We start from the raw sequence: 27,887 nt of genomic DNA, 5'->3' as shown, positions 1-27,887 counted from the left end.
AGGCATTTGGCCCATTGAGCCTCTGAAGAGCATTGCACTCCTCTACCCTATCACTCTACATATTCCATGGCTAATCCACCTAACCTACACATCCCTGGGCACTATAGCCTGGTGAATCCACCTAACCTGCACATTCTTGGACAGGGGAAGGAAGACAGAGCACCAGAGGAAACCCACGCAGACACAGAGAGAATGTACGCACTCCACACAGGCATTCGCCTGAGGATGGAACCCAGATTCCTGGTGCTGTGAGGCAGCAATGCTAACCACTGAGCCACTGTGCCACCCCATGGAATCTCTACAGTGACAATGCAGGCCATTTAGCCTATCCAGTCCACACCAACCCTACGATGATCATGCCACCCAGATCCACTCTCTTACCCTGTATTTCCCATGGCTAATCTGTCTAGTCTAAACATTCCTGGACACTATGGACAATTTAGCATGGCTTAACCTTTAGAGCAGGAGGTTGCACATGTTCTGACATTTTGTGGTGCAGTCAATGATCAAACACAGAGGTTATCATAGCAGGCAAGACAATATCGGTCTACAGTAGGCCACTGAGAATTTATGGATTCAAAACCAGCTAAAACACAGAAAACAATCAGCTTCATTCCCAATACCATCTCATACAGCAGATAAAGAAGCTTTGCTGCTTCGTGGTTCATTTTCTGTTTGCCAGTCAAGATCAGGGACCAATGTTCTTTAACAGTTTGCACCACAATGTTGTTTGAAACACTTTTGGTGATGCCCTTATTAACCTCTTTAGGATGTCTAAATGTTCTAATTAATGCACTCCACATGAAAGAAAGTAGGAGAGGTGGTGTTAGAAATGGAGCTAGAAGGGCCAACTCAGACTGTTGTTGAATAATGTTGCTTTCTATTGGTGTTTGAAGCTCAGGAGAGATTGGGCAAGTGAGTATAAATAGAGATGGGCTTAGCAAAAGATACTGTCAACAATGTCGTGGTCAAGCAGCACATCATAGGACAGAAAGTGAAACCTAGGAAATTGACTTTTTTTATTTAATCATGAGACACGGGATTGCTGGCCTGGTCAGGATTTATTGCTCATCCCTAATTAAGAGTTAGCCACATCACTGTGGCTCTGGTGTCACATGTAGGTTAGACAGGTACAGAGGGCAGTTTTCCTTCCCCGAAGGACATGAGAGAACCAGATGTGTTTTTTTTCAACAATTGACAATGATTTCACAGTCTTCAGTAGATTCTTAATTCCAGTTTTTTTTACACTTGAAGTCACATTCCACCATCTGCCATGGTGGGATTTGAACCCAGATCCTCAGAACATTAATTTCTGGATTAATAGCCTAGCGATAATATCACTACCTTTTAAGAGGGTACATATAAATCTAAGGATTCTCAACCTCACCTAAAGCCTGGTGCCAATGAGTTAAACTCCCCACCAGTTATCTCTATTTTTAGTGGGAGATCATAGAACATAGAACATAGAAAAATACAGCGCAGTACAGGCCCTTCGGCCCTCGATGTTGCGCCGATCGAAGCCCACCTAACCTACACTAGCCCACTTTCCTCCATATGCCTATCCAATGCCTGTTTAAATGCCCATAAAGAGGGAGAGTCCACCACTGTTACTGGCAGGGCATTCCATGAACTCACGACTCACTGAGTAAAGAATCTACCCCTAACATCTGTCCTATACCTACCACCCCTTAATTTAAAGCTATGCCCCCTCGTAATATCTGACTCCATACATGGAAAAAGGTTCTCATAGTCAACCCTATCTAAACCCCTAATCATCTTGTACACCTCTATCAAGTCACCCCTAAACCTTCTTTTCTCCAATGAAAACAGCCCCAAGTGCCTCAGCCTTTCCTCATACGATCTTCCTACCATACCAGGCAACATCCTGGTAAAACTCCTCTGCACCCGTTCCAGTGCCTCCACATCCTTCCTATAGTATGGCGACCAAAACTGCACACAATACTCCAGATGTGGCCGCACCAGAGTCTTATACAACTGCAACATGACCTCAGGACTCCGGAACTCAATTCCTCTACCAGAGGAACAGACCTATCGTATTCTGGACCTATGGTGACTTTACCATTATAAATCTAAGGATACAATTTTCCGAAACTCACCTTTCTTTAACTTTCCTTACCATAGCCCTTATTGATCACTTTAAATACAATCCAATCCAGATACAACAGAACAGAAATGCATCCTTGTTGTTTCAGTTTACTGGGTAAAAAATAAAGGAATGTTTTTGTCATGCACCCAAGCATTCAAAATGCTTCTGTTCCATATTTGGTACGGGGATTTCTTTTTACAGGCATCCTGGCCAACATATAAGTGTGCAATTTTGCAAAGTACAGATTACTTCAGATGGAACAGTCTCAAGCCCCAGGTGGTAGGAGAAGAGGGGATGAAGGGGATGGGTTGGGGGAAGGGAGATCCATATTTTCTCTGCAGTTATCATTATCAAATCTGGAAGTGTATATGAGATGTGCATTCAGGATTAAAATCACATTGGTGTCCAGATAGTGGTATCTGATCACAACATTTAAATTTAAAACATTTTTGGTGCCTGTAATTGGTGTCTTTTGGGGCACTAAAATGAGCAAATATTGGGAATGCATCAGGTAGCACTTGACAAAGTGGGCGGGAGTGGGATCTAATTAAATGAGGTGCTAATGAATGGGTGGGAGAATACATCGAGGTAAGCCAGGGGACCAAGGATGCCCAATCTGTCGACAGGATTTGCTGCCCCACGGTGATTTAAACAATCTCTTGAGGCCACAAGCAGCATCTCATACCCCTGCTACTTTGCACCAGCTTTGATACCCTCAGCTTGTAGCACTGGTAGTGACTCTTGATGACCCATGACTAATATCAATGAGTAATTGCAGTATTAGCAAGGAGGGGATAACACATAAGAGGAAATTCAATGGTTACAGTACAGACGTGAGGAAGAGAGTGAGGAAATACCAACGTGAGTGTCATAGAGAAAATAGATGGAAAGTGTATAAAGAGAATGAAGAAGAAAACTAATGGGTGGGATAGGTGTGGTGACCATGAATCCATTGTTGATTGTCAGAAAAACTGATCTGGTACTTGGTGGCACAGTAGTTAGCACTGCTGCCTCACAGCGCCAGAGACCCGGGTTCAATTCCCGCCTCAGGCGACTGACTGTGTGGAGTTTGCACATTCTCCCTGTCTGCGTGGGTTTGCTGTGATTTCCTCCCACAGTCCAAAAATGTGCAGGTTAGGTGAATTGACCATGCTAAAATTGCTCCTAGTGTTAGGGGCAGGGGGAATGGGTCTGGGTGGGTGCGCTTCGGGGGGTCAGTGTAGACTTGTTGGGCCGAAGGGCCTGTTTCCACATTTAAGTAATCTAATCTAATGTCCCTTCGGGAAGGAAACTGCCATCCTTACCTGGTCTGGCCTACATGTGTCTCCAGACTCACAGCAATATGGTCAACTCTCACTTACCCTCTGGGGCAATTAGGGATCAGCAATAAGTGCTGCCTAGCCAGTGATGCCCTCATCCCATGAATGAATTTAAAAAGTACAGGAGAGGAGGGGAAAACATATTTCTCCCAAGATATATTGAAGCCGGCTAGAAAGCTAGTTGCAGCTGTGTCCGTATCATGAATGAGAAGTCAGTAATAGATTCAATCAAATTTAAGTTACCTACATGAATTCTATTCTATGGTTGAAATTCAGTCTTGGACTCTTTCAAAAAATGCCATGCTATTTAATTCCACTGTATGGCCAAATTGAGCTCAAAGTCCTAAACTGGGATTCTTAATTAGTAGCTTTCGCCATCATTCTGGTGGATTGTACTATTGGTGCTGTCAGGGCTGGGAATAGTCGAGTAGATCCCAGGCAGTGTCAGAATTCTCATTTCCCACAATTCAAAAAAAAAGGTCAGCTAAGCACTTATCACCGCTACACAGTTCTGTGGTAATGTTAACTCGATATGCCAGAGATTCCATCTTTACCTTATGTATGAGACTTCTATTTCCCTCAAGGGGCTGAGTAACATTTTTACAACAAGTGTGCCTGCATCAAGAACACACTTTCCAGGCAGAGAATGAAATGCCTAGTGCTGTTTTAAACAGACCCATGAGACTATACTTTTATTGTTGATAGTCATGTTTGATGCCATGTAAACTTTGAATTTTCTACATCTATAAAGACACTGTTTAATCTATGGTATTTAGGTTTTGGACCATTTTGGAAATGTAAATGAGCTGCTATAGTCATAATTCACATATCATACATGGAGGACCCAAATTTCCATTCCCAGTTCAGAGGGACAATGCAGTATGAGGGTAGTGCTGTAGTAATGAGTTAGAATATTGGGGTTAACTCCTTTGTAGAATTTACCAGCATACAGGTGTGTCATTTTCTATTTTACTGATGCATTGTCCTTTAATATTGTGAGACCTCTGTGTTCTCTGTGGATTCTCAGTAATCAATAGGAGGCAAGTAAGTATGGTGAAAGTGACTCACTGGAGAGATTTGAGCACATAATTGCCATTTGGGTAAAGCATGGAATATCATGGCTATTGACCTACAAACTGTAAATGTGTCTGCTACTATTGTTCCAGGAGCACATCTGAATCCTGCTATTTCCCTTTCTATGTGTGTTCTTGGACGGCTTCAGTGGTTGAAACTGCCGGTCTACTGCTTTTCTCAGCTAGTCGGGGCCTTTGTTGGTTCAGCAGCTGTTTTTGGACTTTATTATGGTAAGTTTTTCACTTTTACATTTGCATTTAAGAAGATGGAAATTGCTGCCGGTTGCAACAATCTTTTTCTCTTTCTAGATGCCTTCATGGCTTTTGATGATGGGAACTTCGCAATAACTGGTCAAAATGCAACAGCACAAATCTTCTCCTCTTATCCAGCCTCACATTTGTCGTTTGCAAATGGCTTCGCAGACCAGGTAAACATAAATGCTTCCAAAACACTTGAACTGGCTTTAATGTGTTTCCGTTTTCACAGAAGAGTTTCAAAAAATACTCTGCAGTTGATAAGTCACTTTAAGTCCTTGAACACTCAATCATTAGAAGCTGTATGAGTTCGAGGTGGATGATGTGTACATTTGCCTTCCCCATGTATCCTTTGGAGTGCAGTGTGTTACACTGGAGATGTGGAATCCTCCCCTCCCTGTGCTCCATATTCTGCTCCATACAAATTAGCTATCATATTAACATTCCAGCGTAAGACATTATTTGGGATGTACTTTGACATGAAAGGAACTGTTTAAATGCAAGATCTTTACTGAGGTACTGATGCTTCATCCATGAGCATCTCATCGAAATTGCATTGGTAATATTCCCAGCTGCTCGAAAGCCCATTTTATTAAACAAATTCAATTAGAATATAACAACTCACTCTTTTGAATGTTTAGATTGAATCACAGAATAATTTCATCCTACAAATATGCATATGTTATTTTGAAAGAAAACTGCAATAATAAAACTCATTAAAGTGTGGTTATTAATTTATGGAATACATCAAATCATGATCATTTGTCCAGGGGGAGGGAAAATATTCAACCCAGTTGACAGATTCAATTCACACAACAAAAGCATGAAAGAGCAAAAGACAATATTAAGATGGAATAATAAGCAGAAGGAGGTTTCAGGAGCTCAGGAAAACCACAGCTGCACTGCCTTCAGTTTGTCTCCATTGGCAGGGATTCCCAACGCTGCTGCACACTTAGAAAATTAATTTCAACATTCCCACCGGTGCTGAATAAGAGATCAAAGAAAACTGCATGACAAGAAACAATCAAAGGCAGTGAGACAACAACACAATTACGACTCAGTTTGGCGGGGTAGACTGATTGTTTTCTTTGTCTCGCTATTCCAGTGGTCACAAGGAAATTTGAATTTATCAAGATGGCATTGCCAATTACATATTAAACTGTACATAGCTTAGTATCAGAAACATGCCAGCTCAGTTCAAGTTGTTTGAGATTTTGAGGGACTTTCACCATGAGACTTGTGAATTTTCTTGGTGTATCTTACTAAACTCTCCTTATTAGTTATTCAACTCACCTAATAGTGTCCGTCACTTCTGATTCTAGCACCATTGTATCACATGCCATTCCTAGAACAGCTCACTCCTCAGTGAGTCTTGACTGAAACACTGGTGTGCCTCGCATCTGCACTATCATTGAAATGCTACTGTCTACTCAATGAGTGTTGGCAATTCAGCCTTGCTCTACACCAGCCATGTTCCTGTTAATGGCATTGCAGCCATGAAGCCCACTGCTCACAGCACATTGCCAGCATGGCTGACCCTCACTTGCATATGCAACCCCATTCTCTAATCCTAGTCTGTCCAGTCACCACTAAATCACCGCTACTTTGTCCCTATTGCCCAGTGTACAGCCGCAGCTTGTCCAGGAGGGGAACATCACCTTGTCATGGGGGTCACAAAATTATCTGGTGTGATATTGCACAGATAGCATGGTTGTTCTCCCGATGCATCTGTGGGAGCACAACTGAGAGATCCCCCACACTGGTCACTGATCACTCCCTGGAAAGAACCAGTCGCAGAGGTGTTAAAGGCAGCTGTCACCTTCACTGCCTCCAGGAAAGGATGGCCTCCCATTCCTGCAGCCTTCAGATCCCACTCCAGCACCTGGCACAGATCTGTCACTGGGTCTCAGGACTTATGGAGCCTGTATTGGCATTGCCCTTTGCTCAGCCCCAGGAAATGGTATTGGAGCTGGAAAACTCCGGGCCTCCTGCACTCCCACGAATCCCATGGGCTCTACTAATGTGACCTGGATGCTCCTCATCCTCCTGCCAGCCTACTCCTCATCGTGGTTTTGCCATCAAACCTTTCTCCTCCTGTATCCATCTTTGCCTTCTTAGGAAGGCAGCCAAGGTGACCAACAGCCCATCAGCATTGAGCAGAGGACTTCTGCAGGATGACCTTTGTTGGGAATATCAGGAATGAAAGAGGTTCTTGTATGCCAGAAGAGTCATGAGCATATTATGTAGGTGAGGGCTGAGCACACAGTGGACATGCTGCACCCTGATATGTCTCCATCATTCATCCAGCATCAGGCTCGGAGTGTGTAACAACATGGTCAAGGTTGTACTGGATGAGTGACCAGCTGATTACTGACCGGCAGCATGTTGAATCCCTTCCTATTCCAGACCCACATCAATCGTTCCACTTCTTATTGCACTCAGTACAACCCATTGTTAAACTTAGATGCCAGATGATGAAGGCTCCCACAGCACTCTTGGATGCTGGGTGAACATTGGTTCATTTTGGGGTTTTGTAATGACATTGCTGCCAACATCACCTTCATTGAGATGACAATGTTTATTTTACAAATACCTATGCATGGTGCAGATCACCTTTTGACCAGCATCTGATCTCCTAGGCACCTTCACTCTGCATACACAGCGAATTGTCAATGAAATAATTGCAAATTAAATGTAGCTGGGATTTGCAAAATGCCAACTTCACATATGTGCCCCTATCATCCAGTGGATAGGAATCCTGTGTTTTCACCCCTCAAACTGACTGACCTGGTTCACCCTCAGTACTTTCCCAGTCATTTTCAAGCAGCATTTCACTTCTGGAGAACGGCAAGTGATGGCAGGGGAAACAGCTCATGGTGGACAGTCTCTTTATGGCCATTCCAAATGAGGAAGTTTTATAAGTAAGTTGAACTGATTTATGCCATTTAGCCCCTCTCTTAAATAGAAAAAAGACTTTATTCTTACTTTTACAGAGGTATATAAATCAAAGGAAACATTGTTTCCAGACCAGTTCTCAAAATACTTTGAGAAGTTGTTGATACCTGATAAAGCAATCTGTGAACATCTGTATTTTCTCAGATCAACTTGTGATAAGCATAATTATGTCAATTAATTGACTTTGTAATATTGTGTAAAATCAACTGATAACGGAAGTTTAGCCACAAGTAACACTGTGCTGGTTCCAAAATGACAGCTGTAACTGTTCATTAGTGTTCACAGAGGATATAGAAAGTCCAGGGTGTGCAAAAGATGTTAGAAGACACAAGAGAGTGGAGATGAATTTCTCAACTCAACTTCACTCACTTGAACTGCCTATTTTGACGATGAGACACATTATAGTGTAGGCTTCTGCAGATTTGAACATCAGTCTGACTATCAAACTGAAAACTATACAGCAATAGTTCTGCCTACTCTACTGCACACACGTGAAACAGACTGAATACCATCGCCACGCCAAGTAGTTCAGAAAGTGAACTGATCTTGCCATATTAACATGGTGGTTACAACAGCAGATCAGAGGCTAGGAATGCTGCAGCGAGTAACTCAACTCCTGACCCCCCAAAGCCTGTCCATCATCTACAAGGCATAGTCAGGAGTATGATGGATTACTCCTCATTTGCATGGGTGATTTCAGCTCCGGTAACACTCAAAAAGCTTGACAGTATCCAGGACAAAGCAGCCTGCTTGATTCGCACTGCATCCACAAACATCAATTCCCTCCACTCTTAGTGCATCCATAAGATGCACTACAGAAATTCACTAAGGTTCTTTAAACAGCAGCTTCCAAACACATGACCAACTTCCACTTCGAAAGACAAAGGCAGCAGATGAATGGGAACACCATCCCACCTGCAAGTTTCCCTCCAAACTACTCACTATTCGGACTTGGAAATATATCACCGTTCCTTCAGTGTCGCAATGTCCAAATTGTGGAATTCGCTCCTTAACTGCATACTTATAGGACATGGACTGCAGTGGCTCAAGAAGTCAGCTCACCACTACCTTCAAGGACATCTAGCAATAGGAAATAAATGCCCAGCCAGTGATGCATACTTGCCCTGAATGAATAAAAAAAACGTTTATCCATTGTTACTTGAGCTTAATTTTAGAAACATCTGATGACAGGATACAAAACCAGACACTGACATGCTCACCCAAGCTAGCTTTGCCAAGCACCCGCACTAGATGAAGGTCGTCACAACTGAGTTGTGTTGCTCCTGTAGTCAGAATGGATGACATTCGCTTAACAAAACAAATCTTTTATCCAGTACTGGAGTGTATTTTCATGGCTATCAAAGGAAATGGAATAAAGACACTCTGAAGCCTTCACACCTAGGTGTTAAGGTAGTGATATTGAGTCTCCAGAGAACCTACACCTTGTACAACCAAATGAAAAATGATGCACTCTTCAAAGTCAAACGCAAATCGAAGGCGGAGGCAAATCGGAGACTGAAGGGGAAGTCCAGCAGCTCGTCAAAAACGCAATCATTTGCTATTCTGTCCTATATGCAGCAAAAATGTCTGTGTGTAAATTCTCTTTAGAAAACATCTACATACCAACAGGAATCCCACCAAATACCCAGATGTTGAACACGGTCATTGTTACCTCAGAGGGCAAATAAGAGAGACTTCAGCTCATCTTCCTGCAATTCAGTCACCACATAATGAAGATTCAGAGGAGCAGATCCTCCCTTCTCCAGAGCTTTGAGTACAAAGGGAAAGTTTAGTCAAGGATACAATACTTCATTGTGTCCCCATCCTTAGAAAGCACCAGACTTGATTCTTCCAATTTTTCAGTGTAAGTTAAAAGAAAGCAAGAGTCATCTGCTGCATGTCAATCTTAACTTATATTGAAACATGATCTCCATGTCCCTTTCCATCAGATCAGGATTCATTTTGGAAGATAGCCATCCTGCCTTAGCTTCAACAATATACCACCACACCTATTTGTGACAAATTCCAGTTCTTTGGAACATCATATATTTTTTACTGACATGCATGTGACTTACGATAGTAATGATACTTCATTTAATTTTAATTTACTTAGCACTGTAAATATCACTGTTTGTATAAAATATTTTAATATTCTCTTAAATAAAAGGCTTATTTTTGTTATCCCTTTGTCCTGTGCCTCATTTTTAATTGAACAATGATAGTACTGAAATTGAAAATTTATGAAGTTTTTACATGAATTCCAGCTTGTATGTATTTATTGAAGAAATTTCAGAATAAGCCAACCCCATCTGGTCTGATTTTTTGATCCAGATCCTGCTTTCACTTAATATTATTTTAGCATGTGGTTTGGATTTCCATTTGTCTGCAATAATGATAAATCTCTATTACATTCTACAAAGATCCTCTTAGCCTTGGTCTCTGGGGAGAGAATTTCTTCTTCAGTAAGTGTAAGCATCTTGTTGGAATCAAAATCCCTATCTTACAAGCAGACACACAAGCTGCTCAGAATTTTAACAAATGGAAAGTTTGGAGCACCTCATGCCCAATTTTATGCAATTGTTTTTTGCCCTGGTAAGCTCTTTGCTGTGATTATTTAGATTATTCACCAAGGATCAAACTGAAGTCCTTCCACATTCGTATGACTTACTACTACTACCCCAAGGGATGCACTGAACAAGTAAATTTCTGAGCATGCCATGCATTCGGAAGGGTACCTTCATACTGGACTATTTCAGTGTTATAAGGTAAAAACAATGACTGCAGATGCTGAAAACCAGATTCTGGATCAGTGGTGCTGGAAGAGCACAGCAGTTCAGGCAGCATCCAACGAGCAGCGAAATCGACGTTTCGGGCAAAAGCCCTTCATCAGTGTTACACACCATGATAAGGAGAATTACACCTATTGTTAATTTGGAAAGGCAATGGTTACTCAAGAGTTTCCTGTGCAAGCTCATATGAATACTGTCGGAGTAGCCATTGATGTAAATGCCATGTAAAATTAGTCTAATCGACTGCAGTCCATTGAAATCAGAGCAGATTCTTTAAAAGGAGTGTTCAGAGGGATGGGGTGATCACAACGACAGGAAGAAACAATGCTTGACTCACTGAATTCTTAGAACCTTTTTGGATCTTTTCATCAAGCTTTCCATGATACTTGGGAGCACTTGCACTGAGTAAATGCAGAAAAAGGCAGCACTTCAGCAAATCTGACCTTTAACCTCACTTTGAAAAAACTGCAAGTCATAACAAATAAGTGCTGTCTGCATATGCCAACAAGCCTTGCTCCAGCTAAAGGAGGTGACGCGGGCAATGTGTCTTACCTTCAGGACAAGAGTTTAGCACAACAGGAAGATCTACGGCCTCACCATGACAATTAAGAAAAAAGACTGGGAACTGCTCCTTTCCCTCCTTGCCTACCAGCACATACATTAAGGTAGCATATGCATAATTAACCCATCAAAGCACTCTCTTGTTCGTGGAGGCTTAACCATGTAATTTTATGACAGATCCAGCTATCTCCCCTACCAATGCCTTGAGTCGGTTGACATCGCTTCTTTCAGCAATTTTGTGTCACTTGGCACACACTGCTCAGCTGGGGGGCTTCCCTTATTTACTCTGTCTTATTGCAGGAGAAAGGGGAACCCAAAGCATGACCAAGACAGGTCAGAAGTGGGGCATCCCCATCTTAAATGCCCTCTCAATACTAGAGGAGAAAGCTATGGAGTTGGTGAGGATGTGTTCTGTTCTTGCTGTGGGAGATGGTGAATTCAATGGCAAATTACTATTGCCAGTGATAGACACACTGTCATCCTAATATTCTTAAATTATTCTCATTTTCTGCAGATCCAACATCATGATGCAGACAAAAGATGATGATGAGGGGGAGCATTAGGGATGAAGTCCTTTGTTCACACATTATAATGTGATGTAGTACTAATTCCTGAAGCATGACTCTGCACCATATTTATTTCCTCCATCTCTGTCTTTTTCACATTAGATTAGATTACTTACAGTGTGGAAACAGGCCCTTCGGCCCAACAAGTCCACACCGACCCGCCGAAGCGCAACCCACCCATACCCCTACATTTACCCGTTACCTAACACTACGGACAATTTAGCATGGCCAATTCACCTGACCCACACATCTTTGGACTGTGGGAGGAAACCGGAGCACCCGGAGGAAACCCATGCAGACACGGGGAGAACGTGCAAACTCCACACAGTCAGTCGCCTGAGTCGGGAATTGAACCCGGGTCTCGGGCGTTGTGAGGCAGCAGTGCTAACCGCTGTGCCACCGTGCCGCACATGTTGTGAAATTCCTGAAGTATGATCCTGCACCATATTTATTTCCTCCATCTCTGTCTTTTTCACATGTTGTGACATGACTGCTCCCATAGGCCCTGGCACCAGTGATTTCCATCCTGTGGCTGTTAGATAGGGCTGGTGTGGTGCAGCAGAAGGTACAAGTTGCTGGAGGAGTGAGAGTGGAACACCCTCCAAAGGCTGAGGTGAAAGCTGCCTGTGGTTCAGAGGTGAGAGATTCAGAGCTCTTGGATATTTATCTGAAAAGAAGGACCTTCAAGAAGTGTTTGTAGGCAGGGACTGGGCTCTGTGGCAACTGACAGATGTGCCTCTAAAGTCCACATCTCGCCTTTGCAGCAATATCTCAGAAGTTTGTCTTTGGTTTGGGAACAAATGGCAACTCACCTGAGTCAGACCCTCAGCTAAGAACTAACCAATGACTTATTTTTGCCCCATCTTCACTTTAGCAGAGACTCCTGCCCAAGTGGTAATAGTGGAGGGAATGCAGTGTGCATAATGGCTTCCAGATCACAAAGAGCTGTCTGATAATGTACAACAGTTACCTGGAGGCAGGGCTGTTAGATTATGAGCTGCTGTACTGCTCCTGGCCTGGGTGCCTGGCAGCACTCTGTCTCCTGACCTTTGTCCCCCTCACCCCTCCCCAGTTCCTGACCTGAGCACAGTAGCCTACTACTCCAGTTATAGGGCCCTGATGTATTATCCCCCACCCTGCCCCATGCCCTGCTTGTAGTCCAGTGCATCCCTCTAATCATTGACGCCACATTTCCAGAACTCAGTAAAATAGTGACAACTAGAACTCATTGGCTGATTTTGCTATCTCTTGGATCAACAGCTTCCTCCCTCAGAGCACAATGGTGGCTTTTTAAAGAGCGACCAGCAGCCTCCAGAAATGCAACCAGAAGCAGATCTTCTTCAATCAGAAAGGAGAGCCATTTTGATCCATTACTATTTTCTGGAGAATGAGGAACAACTATCCCCTGTGATCCTGGCATCTAGAATTGCTACAGCAGGTGACAGAAAATGCATGTAGGCATCTTGGGAAGCATAGTGTTTTTAAAAAAGACTGTTTACATATAGTTATTGGATCAAAAGGCAAGGGTCACTTTATTTGTGTGGATTCATTCACTCAGGTGATGACTGTGGACATATTTACCAGGTGTGAAAAAGACAGATATATTATTAGGTTATTCAATGGGGAATTAGTTGAATGATCCTGCACAATAAGTAAGTCAAAGAGAAGGATAAAAAATTGTAGTATCAAAAATAGATTGAAGAGAAGCCTTCAGTGATTTGATGTGCTCTGGTGTAGAGCAGATCATTATGATGGTGTCTGCATGTTCTGCCCCAGGCAAAAGTGAGGACTGCAGATGCTGGAAACCAGAGTTTAGATCAGAGTGGTGCTGGAAAAGCACAGCAGGTCAGGCAGCAGCCGAGGAGCAGGAAAATTGACTTTTCGGAAGGGCTGATGAAGGGCTTTTGCCCGCAACGTCGATTTTCCTGCTCCTCGGATGCTGCCTGACCTGCTGTGCTTTTCCAGCACCACCATGTTCTGGCCCCAACAGAGTCAAAACCTTCTCACCTGTAGTAACAAATGCCAGTTTTTAATTTTTAAGCAATCATGGGATGTGGAAGTCACTGGCTAGGTCAACATTTATTCCCATCTCTATATGTCCTTGAGAAGGGGATTGTAAGCTGCATCACCCAATGCCGGGAGGGGTGTACAATGCCTGTTACAAGCCTATGCATGTAGAACAATCACAGTGCTGTTAGGAATGGAATTCCAGGATTTCAACCTGAAGGAACTGAAAATAGTTCCAAGATAGGATCAGTCTTGGCTTAGTGAGGAAGTTGAAGCTGATGATATTCCCATGCATCTGCTGCTCTTGTCCTTTTAGGTGGATGATATTGAAGGTTTGGGGGATGCTGTTAAATGACATAACAGGTATAACTATTCATAGGACAAGATGTGGAAGTATTGCAAAGCCCCTCCTGATCCTTTAAGCAAGTGATAGTATTTCTTTAAAGATCTCATGGACCACCTGATGATACGCATGGTTATAATGCAGTATAATCACTTTCCATTGGAGAATAAGCTGAAATCATCAGCTGGCGTAATTTACATTCCTAAGATGATCAGGCAGTGCTTAATTGCCAAGGGTGGAGATATCTTGACACTTTACTGACTTATTGGAGACTGAAAAGTAAGTTATTCTGCATGTAACTTTACCCGGAGAAATAAGCATTCCTATAAAAATAGATGGCCCAATGTCTTTTTCTGTCTTGCAGGGAAGTCAGAGGTGGTGATTTTGCCAGCTCTCCTGAATCAGTAACCTGAATTATGCATGACTGGACTGTAGAGTGCACCGGTAGCTGTAAGACATGAAGTAGAATGAAGTGGTTTCATTCACATTGCCATTGAGACTAAGTAGATCAGTGGCTGCTGCACATCATTCAGTACAAGACAGAACCACCTTCTTGCAAATTCGGTGAAATGCACTACATGTTTCCTGAATAAAACTTTCAGTTGACATGTGCTGGCTGTATGTTCTATAGGAGATCTAATGTCTGTTTGAGCTGCAGTCTTTTGAAATGCTGACGGGTTCTACTTTGTTTCATCCTCCTACTCCTTCCTATTGGAATACCCAGGTTCTCATCCCTGCTGCTAAGAAGCTGTTACATTGACGTGAGATTAGCAGGACCACTTACATTCATCCCAGCTTCAAAGATCTATGTATAAAATATGAAATGTTTCTAATTGCACGGTGTGCTCTTTTTAACCATTGATTCTTATTACTTTCATTGGTAGTTCAGAAATGAATATAGATCCTATGGTGTTGATTTGCCCAGGCTAATGAAGTGATTCTAGTTTATTGGTCTGTGTACTTCGGCTGCCCATTCAAGGACCCCCTTAAATTATACCAGCAGTGGCGATTGAGTCAATTTGATTTTGCAACTGACTTGGTTGTGCCAAATGGGGAAGATTAGAATTTACCCCAGAATCATATTAGGCCAATGTTGCATAAGTCCTATTAACAGCTTTATGTAAATTGTTGCCTTTCGAGTTACAAAATCAATATTGATTCGCACTTCCTAGCTACCAGGTAGAACACTACTGAACTGGAAGCCAGAGGATGGGACAATTGCACTCTCCGCGCAGTACATTCTGGGGAGACATACACAGGGAAGCAAACAAAGCTTTGAGCTATTCAATGAAAAACCTTAGTTGCTTTCCCATTTGCCAACAAATCTTGAAGCTATACAGCAACAGGAAATGAGAAACACACCAATGCAAGGCAATGCTAAAGCCAAAGATAATCAGAAGAAAAACTCTGGCATGAAAACCAAGCACCTATAAAAATGGAGAGAATGAATATGCAACCATCAAACTCCAATGCATTTCCATGTACCATTTCTGGTCTGAGATGCAATGATTTTTATTTCAGTCATTTATGATTCTGATGTTGTCATAATGCATCAAGCACATGCTCAAGTAGTTCATTTGTGCATGTTATAAACATGAAAGTAGTGGTTTCATTAAATAAACTTAACCTGTGATGCAAAAATGTGCAGTATCCATTATTCTTTGGACTGGAGCTTGTGATTCCATGACATACTTTTGATTGATTTCCAAAAAGCAGTCCTAGGAATTTTCACCTGTCAAAGAATCTCGTTAAGTCTTCAAAATACAATTGCAAGTATGAACCTCTTTGCAAACATCAACATCAATTCAGATGCATGTCAAATTAAAGAACTGAGCCTCCTTGCATCTTGTCTTGAAATCATTTGGGGAAAAAAATAGGAAATCAAATCTGTAGGATTCCTTTTCCATGTACATTGATGAAAAACTTGAAGTTGTAAATGGTATTAAGCAAGTAGATAACTAATGAAGATTGCTGCATGAAAATCCAAAAATACTGGGAATACTCAATAATTTCTGTGAAGAGAAAAAAGTTAGTGTTTCAGGTTGAAACATTATTTGCATGGATTTCAGATCATCAGGGCCTGGAGGATTTTATTTTTGTATTAATGAAATATGCTTCTGTGTTGAACAGATGGTGGGTACTGCTGCCCTTCTCTTCTCCATTCTGGCCATTTTAGACTCTAAGAATAATTGCGTCCCCAAAGGTTTGGAGCCAGTGGTGATTGGCCTCATCATCATGGTCATTGGTATTTCGATGGGGTACAACTGTGGTGGTCCCATCAACCCAGCTCGCGATCTTGGACCACGACTCTTCACAGCCGTGGCTGGATGGGGACTGGAGGTTTTCACGTAAGTGACAATGAACAATTCTAAACTGTGCCTAAGTGCAAATCTAATTTGAAGACACTCCTCATATGCTGAAAAAACAGGTGCACTTATTACTTGGGCATGGCCAGTTTTGTGGGCAGATCCAGTGGTCAGCTAAAATCCCTGAACTTTGACTCCTATGATAAATGGATTGCCTCATGAAAAAAAGGTTGTGCTAGTTTGGTGACAATGCATTGGAGCTTAGAGATTGAGGAGTGGTCTTCTTAAAACAAAAAAATTCTGAAGTGATTTATTAGGATAGACACTAAGAAGATGGTTCTGTCATGGGGGAGTCTAGAATTAGGATCACAGTTTAAAGTTAAGGGACCTTCTATTTAAGATGGCAATGAGGAGCAATTTCTGCTTTCAGAGCATTATTAATCTTTGGAATTCTCTACTGCAGAGAACTGTTGAAATTGGGTCACTGAATGTATTCAAGGTTGAGTTAGACAGATTCTTAACTACAGGGAGTCAAGGGTTCTGGGGATCAGCCAGGAAAGTGAAGTTGAAGCCACAATCAGATCAGCCACAAACTAATTGAATGGCAGAGCAAGCTCAAGAGGCCAATTGTTCCACCTCTATTTCTTATGTTCTTAATTAAGCAAATTTGAACCCCCAAGGTACAAGTAGTTCTGCCTTATTCCTATAAACTTCAGAATCAACTGTGTAAGTTCCACAGCCCAGACATTCCTTTCTCCCTTCTACAATGCAGCATATTAATCCTGCAGCTAATCATGTTTTACAGTTACATACAAAGCAGAATTCTTCCTGATTTAATTAGTAGCCTGGCCAGTGAAGTCTTTCTAAGCTTTCAATATTTGCATGAGCCATCGTCCCGGGAGCATTGTGTTTTGATTTTATTTTCCATAAACAGTTCACTGCATAGGACCATATCTGCTACGTCAACGGCTCAGATCAGTTAAACTTGCTGGCACAGAACAGATGAGTCAATTTTCAACTCCTGAACCGTAGAGTCTTCAATGAGCTGAAACAATTTCATGGGGATATATTTCCTCTATATTACATCTTAGTGATATCGCAAATTTGATTAAGAGCCAGGGAACTTCAGCTTTAGAATTGCATGTTTCTCTCCCAAAATCACTGACTTGAACAAAATGCAAGTCTTCTCTCGATATACTTCAAAATCCAACAGTACAGATGCCCCAACACTTAGTTTACTTTTCCAACTTTCACCCGTATTGCTACTCACCCTCTAATTTACGATTTCTGTATCGACAGGTGGCAGAAGTGATATCTTATTAATGGCTTTGGAATGGAGTCATAGAGTTTTACAGACAACCCTTCAGTCTAACTTGCCCATGCTGAACAGACATCCCAATCTGACCAAGTCCCATTGCCAGCATTTGGCCCATATCCCTCTAAACCCTTCCAACTCATGTACCCATCCAGATGCCTTTTAAATGTTGTAATTGTACCTGCCTCCACCTCTTCCTCTGGCGCCTTTTCCACACACGCACCACCCTCTGTATGAAAAAGCTACCCCCTTGGGTCCTTTTTTAATTCATTAAAATCATTCTCCTCTCACTTAAACCTACACCCTCTAGGTTTGGACTCCCCAACCCTAGGAAATAGGTCTTGGCTGTTCAACATATCAATGCCACTCATGATGTTATAAACGTCTATAAAGGTCACCCCTCAGCCTCCAACATTCCAGGGAAAAAACCCCAGCCTATTCAGCCTCTCCCTATAGCTCAAACCGTTCTGGCAACATCCTTGTAAATCTTTTCTGCACACGCTCAAGTTTAATGACATCCTTCCTATAGATAGGTGACCAGAACTGAACACTGGTGTTTTAGAAGTGGCCTCACCAATGACCTGTACAGCCACAATGTGATGTCTCAACTCCTGTACTCAATGTTCTGACTAATGAAGGCAAGCGTGCCAAACATAGTCTTCACCACCCTGTCTGATGGCAACTCCACTTTCAAGAAACTATGCACCTCTTTGTCCGGCAACACTTCCCAAGGCCCTATCATTGAGTGTCTAAGTTCTGCTCTGGTTTGCCTTACCAAAATGCAACACCTCACATTTATCTAAATCAAGCTCCATCTGCCATTCCTTAGCCAATTGACCCATCTGATCCAGGACCCATTTTACTCAGAGATGATCTTCTTCACTGTCCACTACACCACTAATTTTGGTGTTATTTGCAAACTTACTAATTAAAATGAATTTTCAGTTTTTCTAATGCTGACCATAGTAAAGATGAGGACAAATGATTAATTATACATTTAGTACTAAGGAAGTTTCTGATTGAAAGATGCCATATGGTGCCATCTGTTATGTTGGCAGAAGGAGATGGTTGACAGCCTTATCCTCCAGAATCTAATGCAAGTGATGATATTATGAGTTGCTTTGTAGCCACAACTGACATAAGCTCAGCTCCTCAGGCTTGTTTAACCTGGCAGTACACCCTCTGATTATATCTATTCCTCGGTACCTGATGTGCTGGTGGATAAACAGAATGTGTGCATGCCAGGTACTCCTCGGTGCATGATAGAAAGAGGCACTATGTACTGAGATTGTGCAAGTTCTGAGCTCCAAAGAAAGAGTGCTCAAATTGCATTCATAATGCCCAAACTAACAGTGAAAATTATGTGTATTCTTTAATACATTTCAAGCCCCTTGCATAAATAAGACAAAACAAGGATGTTAGAATCAATTCGTAATGACGTGTGGTCTGTATATGCACAACAATTCGATTTTTTTTGCAACTGTGCTTTTTAGTGAAGCTCTTGAGTACAGTACTGAGGGAGTGCTCTGCCATCAGTTTTGCTGTGTTTAGATGAATTAAACCAAGGCCCTCTCTGGCCTCTTAGCTCAATATGAAAAATCCCATGACAGCATTTGAAAAAGGGCAATGGAGTTCACTTACTTTCCCTCGACCAACATTTGAAACTCGTAACCCAGTCATTGTCAAATTGTTGCTTGTGGGAATTTGCAGTGCATCAATTGGCTGACTGATTTAGTTTTTGCAATAGGAAAACTTTATGACTGACCTCCAACATTGACCCTATGGAGAATAACAAACTGTGTAGTACTTAGGCCGCTTGGCAAAAGAGAGTTCAGGATCAGTAAACAAGACTGTTCCATGCTGGAAGGAGGTACTCGATCAGACTGAAGAAGGAGATGACAGTGAGACAGCAGAAGCACTGAATATTTTCTGTTGTTCGGAATGTTTTTTTCTGTTGTTTTATATTTTTGATATACTCCCTGAGGGTGTGAGCACAGGTAAACAGGTAGTGAAGAAGGCGTATGAGATGATTGAATTCATTAGCCAGTGCTTAGAATATAGGAGCAAGGAAATCTTGTTGCAATTTTGTAAAACGTTATTCAGGCCACAGATGGAATACTATGTCCACGTCTGGCCAGCACTGTATCAGAAGAACATGATTGCACTGGAAAGGGCGCCAAGGAATTTCACCAGGATGTTACCTGTGATGAGAAGGACAGTTTGGATAGGCTGGGGTTGTGTTCACTGAAGCAGAGGAGGCTTATGGAGGATTTGATTGAGGTATACACAATTATGAGAAGTAAAGATAAAGTAGACTGTGAGAATTCCTTCCCCATGTCTAGGACTAGAGGGAATGAGTTTAAACTGAGAAGCAACAGGTTTAGAAGAGGTAAAAGGAGGAATTGTTTTCACCCATTGGGTGGGATATATGAAAGGTGCTACCTGAGAGGGCAGGGAGGCAGATACTCCTTAGAATTTAAAAAGCATCTGGAGGAGTACGTATAATGCCAGGGCACAGTAGGCTATGTACCAAGTTCAGTTTGGTGTTTGGTGGTCAGCATAGACATGGTGGACCAAAGGGCCTCTTTCTATGCTGTATGACTTAATAATTTCCTCACTCTGAATTATACTTTGGTTGCATGTGGTGGGCTTGAAACTTTGATGATTAGATTGTTCATTGTGACTGCCTTTTAATAGAAACATAGAAAATAGGAGGAGACCGTTTAACCCTTCGAAGCTGTTCCACCTTTTAATATGGCCAACGGCTGATGATCCATTTCAGTACCCTATACCCGCTTTCTGCCCATATCTTTTGATTCCTTTAGCCCTAAGAACTATGTCTAACTCCTTCTTGAAACCATTCAAGATTTTGGCTAAAACCACTTTCTATGGCAGGGAATGCCACAGGCCCACCACTCAGTGGGTGAAGAAATTTCTGCTAACCCATATCCTTAAACTGATCTGCCTCATGCTTCTCTAGTTGAGATATGAGCTGTTTTGTGAAAATACTGCAGGAAGAATCCCATTGTGTTTGGTGGAACAATGGGTTCTTTGCATCCAATCCCAGTCCAGACATCAGGAGTTGTCAGACTAAAAATTACAAGAATTGATCCAGTGGTGCAAACACTTAGTGATTGTATGACATTTATAAAGTTCAATAAAAGTCGACTTTTCTGAACATCACTGAACCTTCAAACACAATGAATAACTGTGTGAATACTGCAAACAGTGTCAAATTCTTAGCAACATTGGCCAAGTCTGAGACAATCAGTCCCCCACTCTATCTGGTATTGATTTACTTATTGTTTGCCCACACAGAGCTGGGAATGGATGGTGGTGGGTTCCTGTCATCGCACCACTGATTGGAGGAGTTCTCGGGACTGCCATTTATGTTCTGATAATTGAGCTGCACCACATGGACACAACTCTGAAGGAGAACCACTGTACCTCAGAACAACAGGCGGAAGCGAAGGCAAAATATGAAATGATTTCAATACCTTGCAACAAATAATGCTGACCATTGAAGTAAGGAGGCATCTTCTATGGTCCGGATATGGGTCTGTGAAGAGAATATGAATTAATTTCATAAAGTACTCCTGACAAATGAGTTCTAGGAACATGATTCTAATTTTATTGATAGGGGACAGAGGCATCAATCATACGAGCTATTACACAAGAAGCCTAATATTAGGTAGTGATATTTTGATAGGCTGTTTGGCACCCAAATAGAGACCAGTCAGAACTGAGACTAGTGCAATATTCAGTGAGGAAAGCCTGACAATTCATGAGTCACAAAATCACAATTAGGTTTTTTAGAGAATCCTTATAGGGAGCAGGTCAATGTAACTCACAAGTATAAAATAAAGCAACTCATAGATGTGAATGAGTTATGCCAGCTGATTTTTGAATCTGTATGTTAAAGCACCTTGTACCTCTGTGTAATCTGCAATATCACACGAAAACATTTATTTATAGTTGCTCGATAGTACAAAACTTGAATATTGCTAAAAAGAAAGCCATATTGGTGAAGTTTTTAGTCTTACACTCATCAGGACAAATGCAACAATGCCAAATTCCAAACTATCACAATTTTGAGCACTTGAAATGTAGTATTCTTGCACCTGTCCTGATGAGTGCAAGGCAAAAAGCTTCACCAACATGTCTCTCTTCCAGCAATATTTATTTATATATCTGACTTTCACACAGAATCATATCACAACAGTGATTAACACTGATCTGGAAGCTGTAAACACTGCACAAAAGAATGGCACACTGACTAAAACATGAATAATTGTAAAATAAAACATATTGTGTATTAGAAAGATACATTCACATTTATCAACAGTATTAATGCTACATTTTATGTTTCTAGAAATCTCATTGAAAACACATATATTGTGTTTAATATTTTTATTTCCACAGGCCCACACTGAAGTGCTTCCTTATGTGTTGCTTCACCGAATAACAAATACATATACTTGAATAAATTTTGTATCAATTATTATTCATCTGCTTCTGTGGTTATGCTGTATTTTAATACTGTGCTGTGCTATTTCCAAGACTGACTTTACAAATCAGCAGGATAATATGGAGGATCCTAACTGTGTCTCTGTCATATCTTTGTCCAATTTTCATTGCCCCTGTGGAGTGGAGATGCAGGCTACTGCACTTAAAAAATTCTAATGAAACAAGTAACTTTCATTCATTTAAGTGCAGTTTATAGTACTCTGGTTTGCCCACAATAAGGTCCTCCTGAAAAACATGATAAGGCGCTAGAGAAATTAAACTTTGCGTTTTTGTGCTAAGTTTTACTAGCTAGGAGAAAATTCACTGTAGTTTGTAACAATTTCTGTCCTAGACTGAATTTATAGACTGGATTTCGATTGAACGTTTTGTTTGCGAGTAGAATTTTAAACCCCAAGAGCTGATGGGTTTGGTCTGAATGGAATATAATTATTTTAAAAATATCAAGCTTCAACCTAACTTGGCTGGAACCCACACATTTTGGGTCTACCAGAGGTGGGGCCAATAGGCAGACATCCAGAATGTGCATTGCTCATTTAAATGTTTTTATGTAGCTGCACGCCTCAGATTTCATTGTTCTTCCAGTTTTAACCTCCAGCTGGAAGGAGACAGAAACAGTGCTATGGAAGAAATTAATGCTTTTCCTGCTGTGCATGTGGGACCAGGAGGGAGCAGAAGCGTTTCTTTGAGCTAACCTTCTGTCCTTCTTATGCTCAGACCCACCAGCATTGCTGATAACACACACATCCAGCACGGTGCTGAAGTATCAGCCTCAATTTAGTTCACAGTCCTGTGGTGATTCACAGGTGTGTGACCAATGAGGATTATATTCCAATCAATAAGATGAAAATACTGTAGGTGTTAGAAATCTGAAACATGTACACAGACAATGCTAGAGAAACTCAGCAGTTATGACAACATCTGCGGAGAGAGAAACAAAATTTGTGCTTCGATTCATGTGACTCTTCCTTTAAAGACTCAGAGCATTAACTCTGTTTCTCTCTCCACATATGCTGCCTGACGTGCTGAGTTTCTCCAGTACTTTCTGATTTTATTTCAGGCTGCATTAAGGAATTTATGGAGCAGTTTGCAGGAATGAGTTCACACCCGGGTCCAGAGGCTCAGTGATGCAGAAGCAGTTCACATGTGCAGCCAGGATCTCTGCGATGCTTTGACCCGTATCAAGGTTTGTGCTTTCAGCTCTCAAACAGGGAAATATCATAGGATAATACCAACTTACAGATACACAAATTAGGGAGTGAAGGAGCCTAGTCAGCCTTTCAAGCCATGGGTGATCCAAATCCACATTCCCATCTGGTCAGTGGGCTGAGATGTGGCAGATGAAGTTTAATTTAGATAAATGCAAGGTGCTGTATTTTGGAAAAGCAAATCAGAGCAGGACTTATACACTTAATGGTAAGGTCCTAGGGAGTGTTGCTGAACAAAGAGACCTGAGAGTACAGGTTCATCATTCCTTGAAAGTAGAGTCGCAGGTAGATAGGATAGTGAAGAAGGCATTTAGTATGTTTCCTTTATTGGTCAGAGCATTGAGTATAGGAATTGAGAGGTCATATTGTGTCTGTACAGGACGTTGGTTAGGCCATTTTTGGAATATTTCATGGTATCCTTCCTATCCGAAGGATATTGTGAAACTTGAAAGGGTTCAGAAAAGATTTACAAGGATGTTGCCAGGGTTAGAGGATTTGAGCTACAGGGAGAGGCTGAACAGGCTAGGGCTGTTTTCCCTGGAGCATTAGAGGCTGAGGGGTGACCTTATAGAAGTTTACAAAATCATGAGGGGCTTGGATAGGATAAATAGACAATGTCTTTTCCCTGGGATGGGGAGTCCAGAGCTAGAGGGCATAGGTTTAGGGTGAGGGGGAGAAATATAAAAGAGACCTAAGGGGCAATTTTTTCACACAGAAGGTGGTGCATGCATGGAATGAGCTACCAGAGGAAGTGTTGAAGACTGGAACAATTGCAACATTTAAAAAGGCATTTGGATTGGTATATGAATAGGAAGGGTTTTGAGGGATATGGGCCGGGTGCTGGCAGGTAGGACTAGATTGGGTTAGGATATCTGGTCGGCATGGATGAGTTGGACTGAAGGGTCTGTTTCCATACTGTACATCTCTATGACTCTAGGAATCTATATTCGAGCTGCCCCTGTAGACTGGCACTAGAAACATTTCGTTTACAGTGCTAATTCAAAATGAATCATTGATTAAAACTGTCAAAGATTGTTGGGCTTTCATTTTTTTTTATTAAATTCATCTGCACGGAGATTCCTTTCCTGAAAATTTTGCAATGCCAAGTTCTGCCGCTGATTTGTTTACTATCTTGTTGCCTGGAGCTGCACACTGGCATGTCTCCACCTATGAACATTTGTGCGGCCCTTTGATCTGTGTTTATCAATCCTACACAGTTGTATTGCTGTAACCTAGCAACCAGCTCAATCAGTTGAGTTAGTTACAGTTATAGAAAAAAATGCATTTACTTTTCATCCAAATATACTAGTTGAGTTCCATGCATTTTCAATCTAAATTGTTTTGGTTATATCATGTTTAACTGTAATGGCACTGCAGTGGGATATTTGCATAAATACAACCATTAGCTTACAAATCAGACACCTGGACCTTATGAGGAAGAGGACAGGACTCAGCAACTATTTTTTTTAAAGATATTTTTATTAGAAATTTAATATTTTGACAGATTTACAAAAATAAACAGAACTTTCAAGCACAAACATTAATATAAAAATAGATCTTAAATATATAATCATCAAAATTCAAAGGAATGATACTAAAGAAGAAAGAAAAACAATGAAACTCAGTTAACTACTAATCTAATCCACAATTATCCAGAGTGTATAGTTGAGTCACTTACATCCTTCAAACAAGAGAAAATGTTCTCTAATACACTCATAACAGTATAATAAAAAGGAAACTATTTCCAAACAATAAGAACAAAAAAAATAAAACATGTTTGAATGGAGATCCTCCCCCTTGTTCTCAGGGGGCCTTACTTCCTTTCTAAAGGTCCACCATATCCTCTCCCAAACAGTGTCCCACCCTTGACCCGGGCGCTCCTTAATAGGATTTAGATATAATACCGAGCTAGAGTTAACAGTGAGCGCCCCACCCCCACCCCTCCCCACCCATACCTGAGTATATCTGATAGCATCAATGCCACGTACAAACACACATAACTATAAAATTACAACTCCAACAGATTAAAGTTAAGTATAATAACATAAAATAGCAAGGGAAGACAACCCTGCTCCCAGAAGAAAAAGTAAAGTATCCACTTCTCCCCACGGAGTGTGGAAGAGGCAAGCCAACATAAATTGTCTCTTACGATTTATTTAAACGAGTCTAAAAGTTCCTTAGCCTCTTCTGGTGATCTAAAATTATACTCGGATCCTTCGTGGGTAAAGCATAACGTCGCTGGGTAGCGTAAAGTGTATTGAATATTTAAGTTCCTTAGACATTTCTTCACCTCATCAAATGCCTTCCTCCTTCGTGCCAAAGCCGGGGAGAAGTCCTGAAATAACATAATCTTGGATCCTTCATGGATCATGGCTTTAGGATCCTTTCCAAGCTTTCTGGAGGCATCCAGGAGTATCTGCCTCTCCCTATAACTCTGCAGCCGGAACAGGACTGGGCGTGGGCGCTGGTTTGGGCCAGATCCGCGTACTGCGACCCGGTAGGCCCACTCCACCCTTACCCGGTCAGTTTCAGCCCCCAGGTTTAAAAGCTGGGGCAGCCATCGCTCCAGAAATACTGCTAACTGTCCTTTCCCTTCTTGTTCAGGGAGGCCCAGAAGACGGATATTCTTTCTCCGATTTCTATTATCCAGGTCATCCATGTAGATTTCAAAGGCCCGGACTCTCTGCTCCAGAGCTCGCACCTGTTCTGCAGCTGTTTGAGCTGCAGCCTCGGAGGTCGTGGCCTTTAGCTCCGCCCCCTCCACTCGGCCCTGTAATTCCTCGAGAGCCTGGCTGTGCTTTTGTAGCTTTTCTTCGAATGCATTCCATCTCTGTCTGGATTCTGCAATGAAATTGACGAGTGTCGTTTCCAGCCTGGCAATCATCTCTTCAAGGCCTGTTTTTACATCAGCTGCAGCCGGAGGAGGAGAGGAGGGTGGGGGAGGGGTCTTTGTTTTCTGAGAGGTGTGGGATCCCTTTGGTTTACTCATTATCCACTTAATATTAAACTGCTTAAATATAATAGTAAACAGCTAATTAAGGTTAGAAAATTTTTTTTGGGTGGTTTGGTAAGTGTGGTGGGAGTGAGTAACTCACTTTACCCAGGTTTTGGGAAGAGCTCTGTAAACTCAGACTTGCTGAGTCGCCGCCATCTTGGATCTCCCCAGCAACTATTTAAACATGCTATAATATCTACAGTACAAACGGGAAGGCAATTATGATAGTATATCCGAGTCGACAGTAGATCTCAAGCACACAGATGGTCACTTTAAAACTCCAAGATCATGTTAAAACGCCAAGCAGGTGAGAGAAAATCATTTTGTGTGATACCCTTTCAATGCTAACAAGAGAAGCTGGCTTCCTTTTAAACATACAAAAAAAAACAGATTAGGAACGTTTACTTTTAAATTGGAAGTAATCTTCATATGCACGAACAAGTTACATCATTGTTAAAATGTTTAAAATCAATGGGAACGTCGTTGGGGTTCAGGTTAAGGTGAGGTTTTTAAGAATGGTCAAGGAAAGGAGTTTACAAGAGATAGGAAAAGAAGTGGGGTGAAGACATGAAACAAAATCCACTGCAGTGGAGACTAAGTTCAGCAAACTGTGGTGGAGCTCACAAATGTGGAAGAATAAAGTGTGAATAATGGGTTGGAGAACAATAGGGAAGTTGTACAGAAGTAGACCAAAACAGGATGGGAAGATATGGGGAAGAGGCTTGAACTTGATGGACAAGAGAATATTGCCAGTGGAAAGCAATCAGGATGGGGGAGGGCGAAAAGTTTGGTGTGCATGAGTTTGAATGAAACAGGATATGGACCTCAGAATTGTAGATGAAATGGAATTTGTTTAAGATGAGTTAGAGAGATTGGTGAGATGACCATTTGAAAACTCAAGGCCTTATGTGATGTTGGTATAAATAGGGGTTTCAACAGTGAAGGGGCTTTCAGTAGAAACCATATTTAAAAATGGAAAATTAGGCTGTCTTTGCAAAAGAGGATTTAATGATAGATGTAGAATCGAAATTCAACTCAACATCTAACAGGACATTATAAGAAGTATGTCATTATGTTCATCCTGAGCAAACAGAAAATCAGAAAAATGGATTTGGAAACTGAGGTGCAGAGTTTCTAAGGAGAGTTATGAAGGGATGATTTCTGCTTGGATGATAATTGAACTGAGGGAAATACTTCCCCATGCAGGATATCAAGTAGCAAACAGGAAATGTAAGAACATTGCCCTTCTATTCTGAAAGCCAGCTAAAGGATAGTACTGGAGCCAATCTTTACACAATTGTACATTTTTAGTGTTAAGTTTACAGAGATAAATATTACAAGTAGCTGCTTCCTAACTTAACCCTACATGTTAATTTTGGTTAGTGGCTCCTTAAATGTAGTCAAGAGAAACTCAATGAATAGCCTGCATATATAAATAAATATGACTAATGTACAATAAATTATACAGGATTCAAAGTGAAGAAAGAGGCAAATGGAAATAATACCATTTTAGTAATACAGCAATCTTTACTCAGACTTCTAATTTAGGAAGATTGTAAATTAG

The 27,887-nt window shown here is 41.4% G+C and overlaps 1 protein-coding gene across 1 annotated transcript in view; it reads left to right on the top strand.

Moving 5' to 3' along the window:
* The window catches only part of LOC132834392 (aquaporin-9-like), a 67,832-nt gene extending 51,505 nt beyond the window's left edge, over positions 1-16,327 (top strand). Inside the window, exons 3-5 of the mRNA XM_060853264.1 lie at positions 4,593-4,730; positions 4,809-4,927; positions 16,106-16,327. Of these exons, the coding sequence (XP_060709247.1) occupies positions 4,593-4,730; positions 4,809-4,927; positions 16,106-16,327 (479 nt within the window). The remainder of the gene's footprint in view (positions 1-4,592; positions 4,731-4,808; positions 4,928-16,105) is intronic.
* Positions 16,328-27,887: the final 11,560 nt, after the last annotated feature.

The sequence above is a fragment of the Hemiscyllium ocellatum genome, chromosome 39 (genome assembly GCF_020745735.1).
Source record: "Hemiscyllium ocellatum isolate sHemOce1 chromosome 39, sHemOce1.pat.X.cur, whole genome shotgun sequence".
NCBI classification, from domain to species: Eukaryota; Metazoa; Chordata; class Chondrichthyes; order Orectolobiformes; family Hemiscylliidae; genus Hemiscyllium; species Hemiscyllium ocellatum.
Note: the sequence above shows the minus strand (reverse complement) of the source record. Positions and strands in the feature narration are given on the sequence as shown.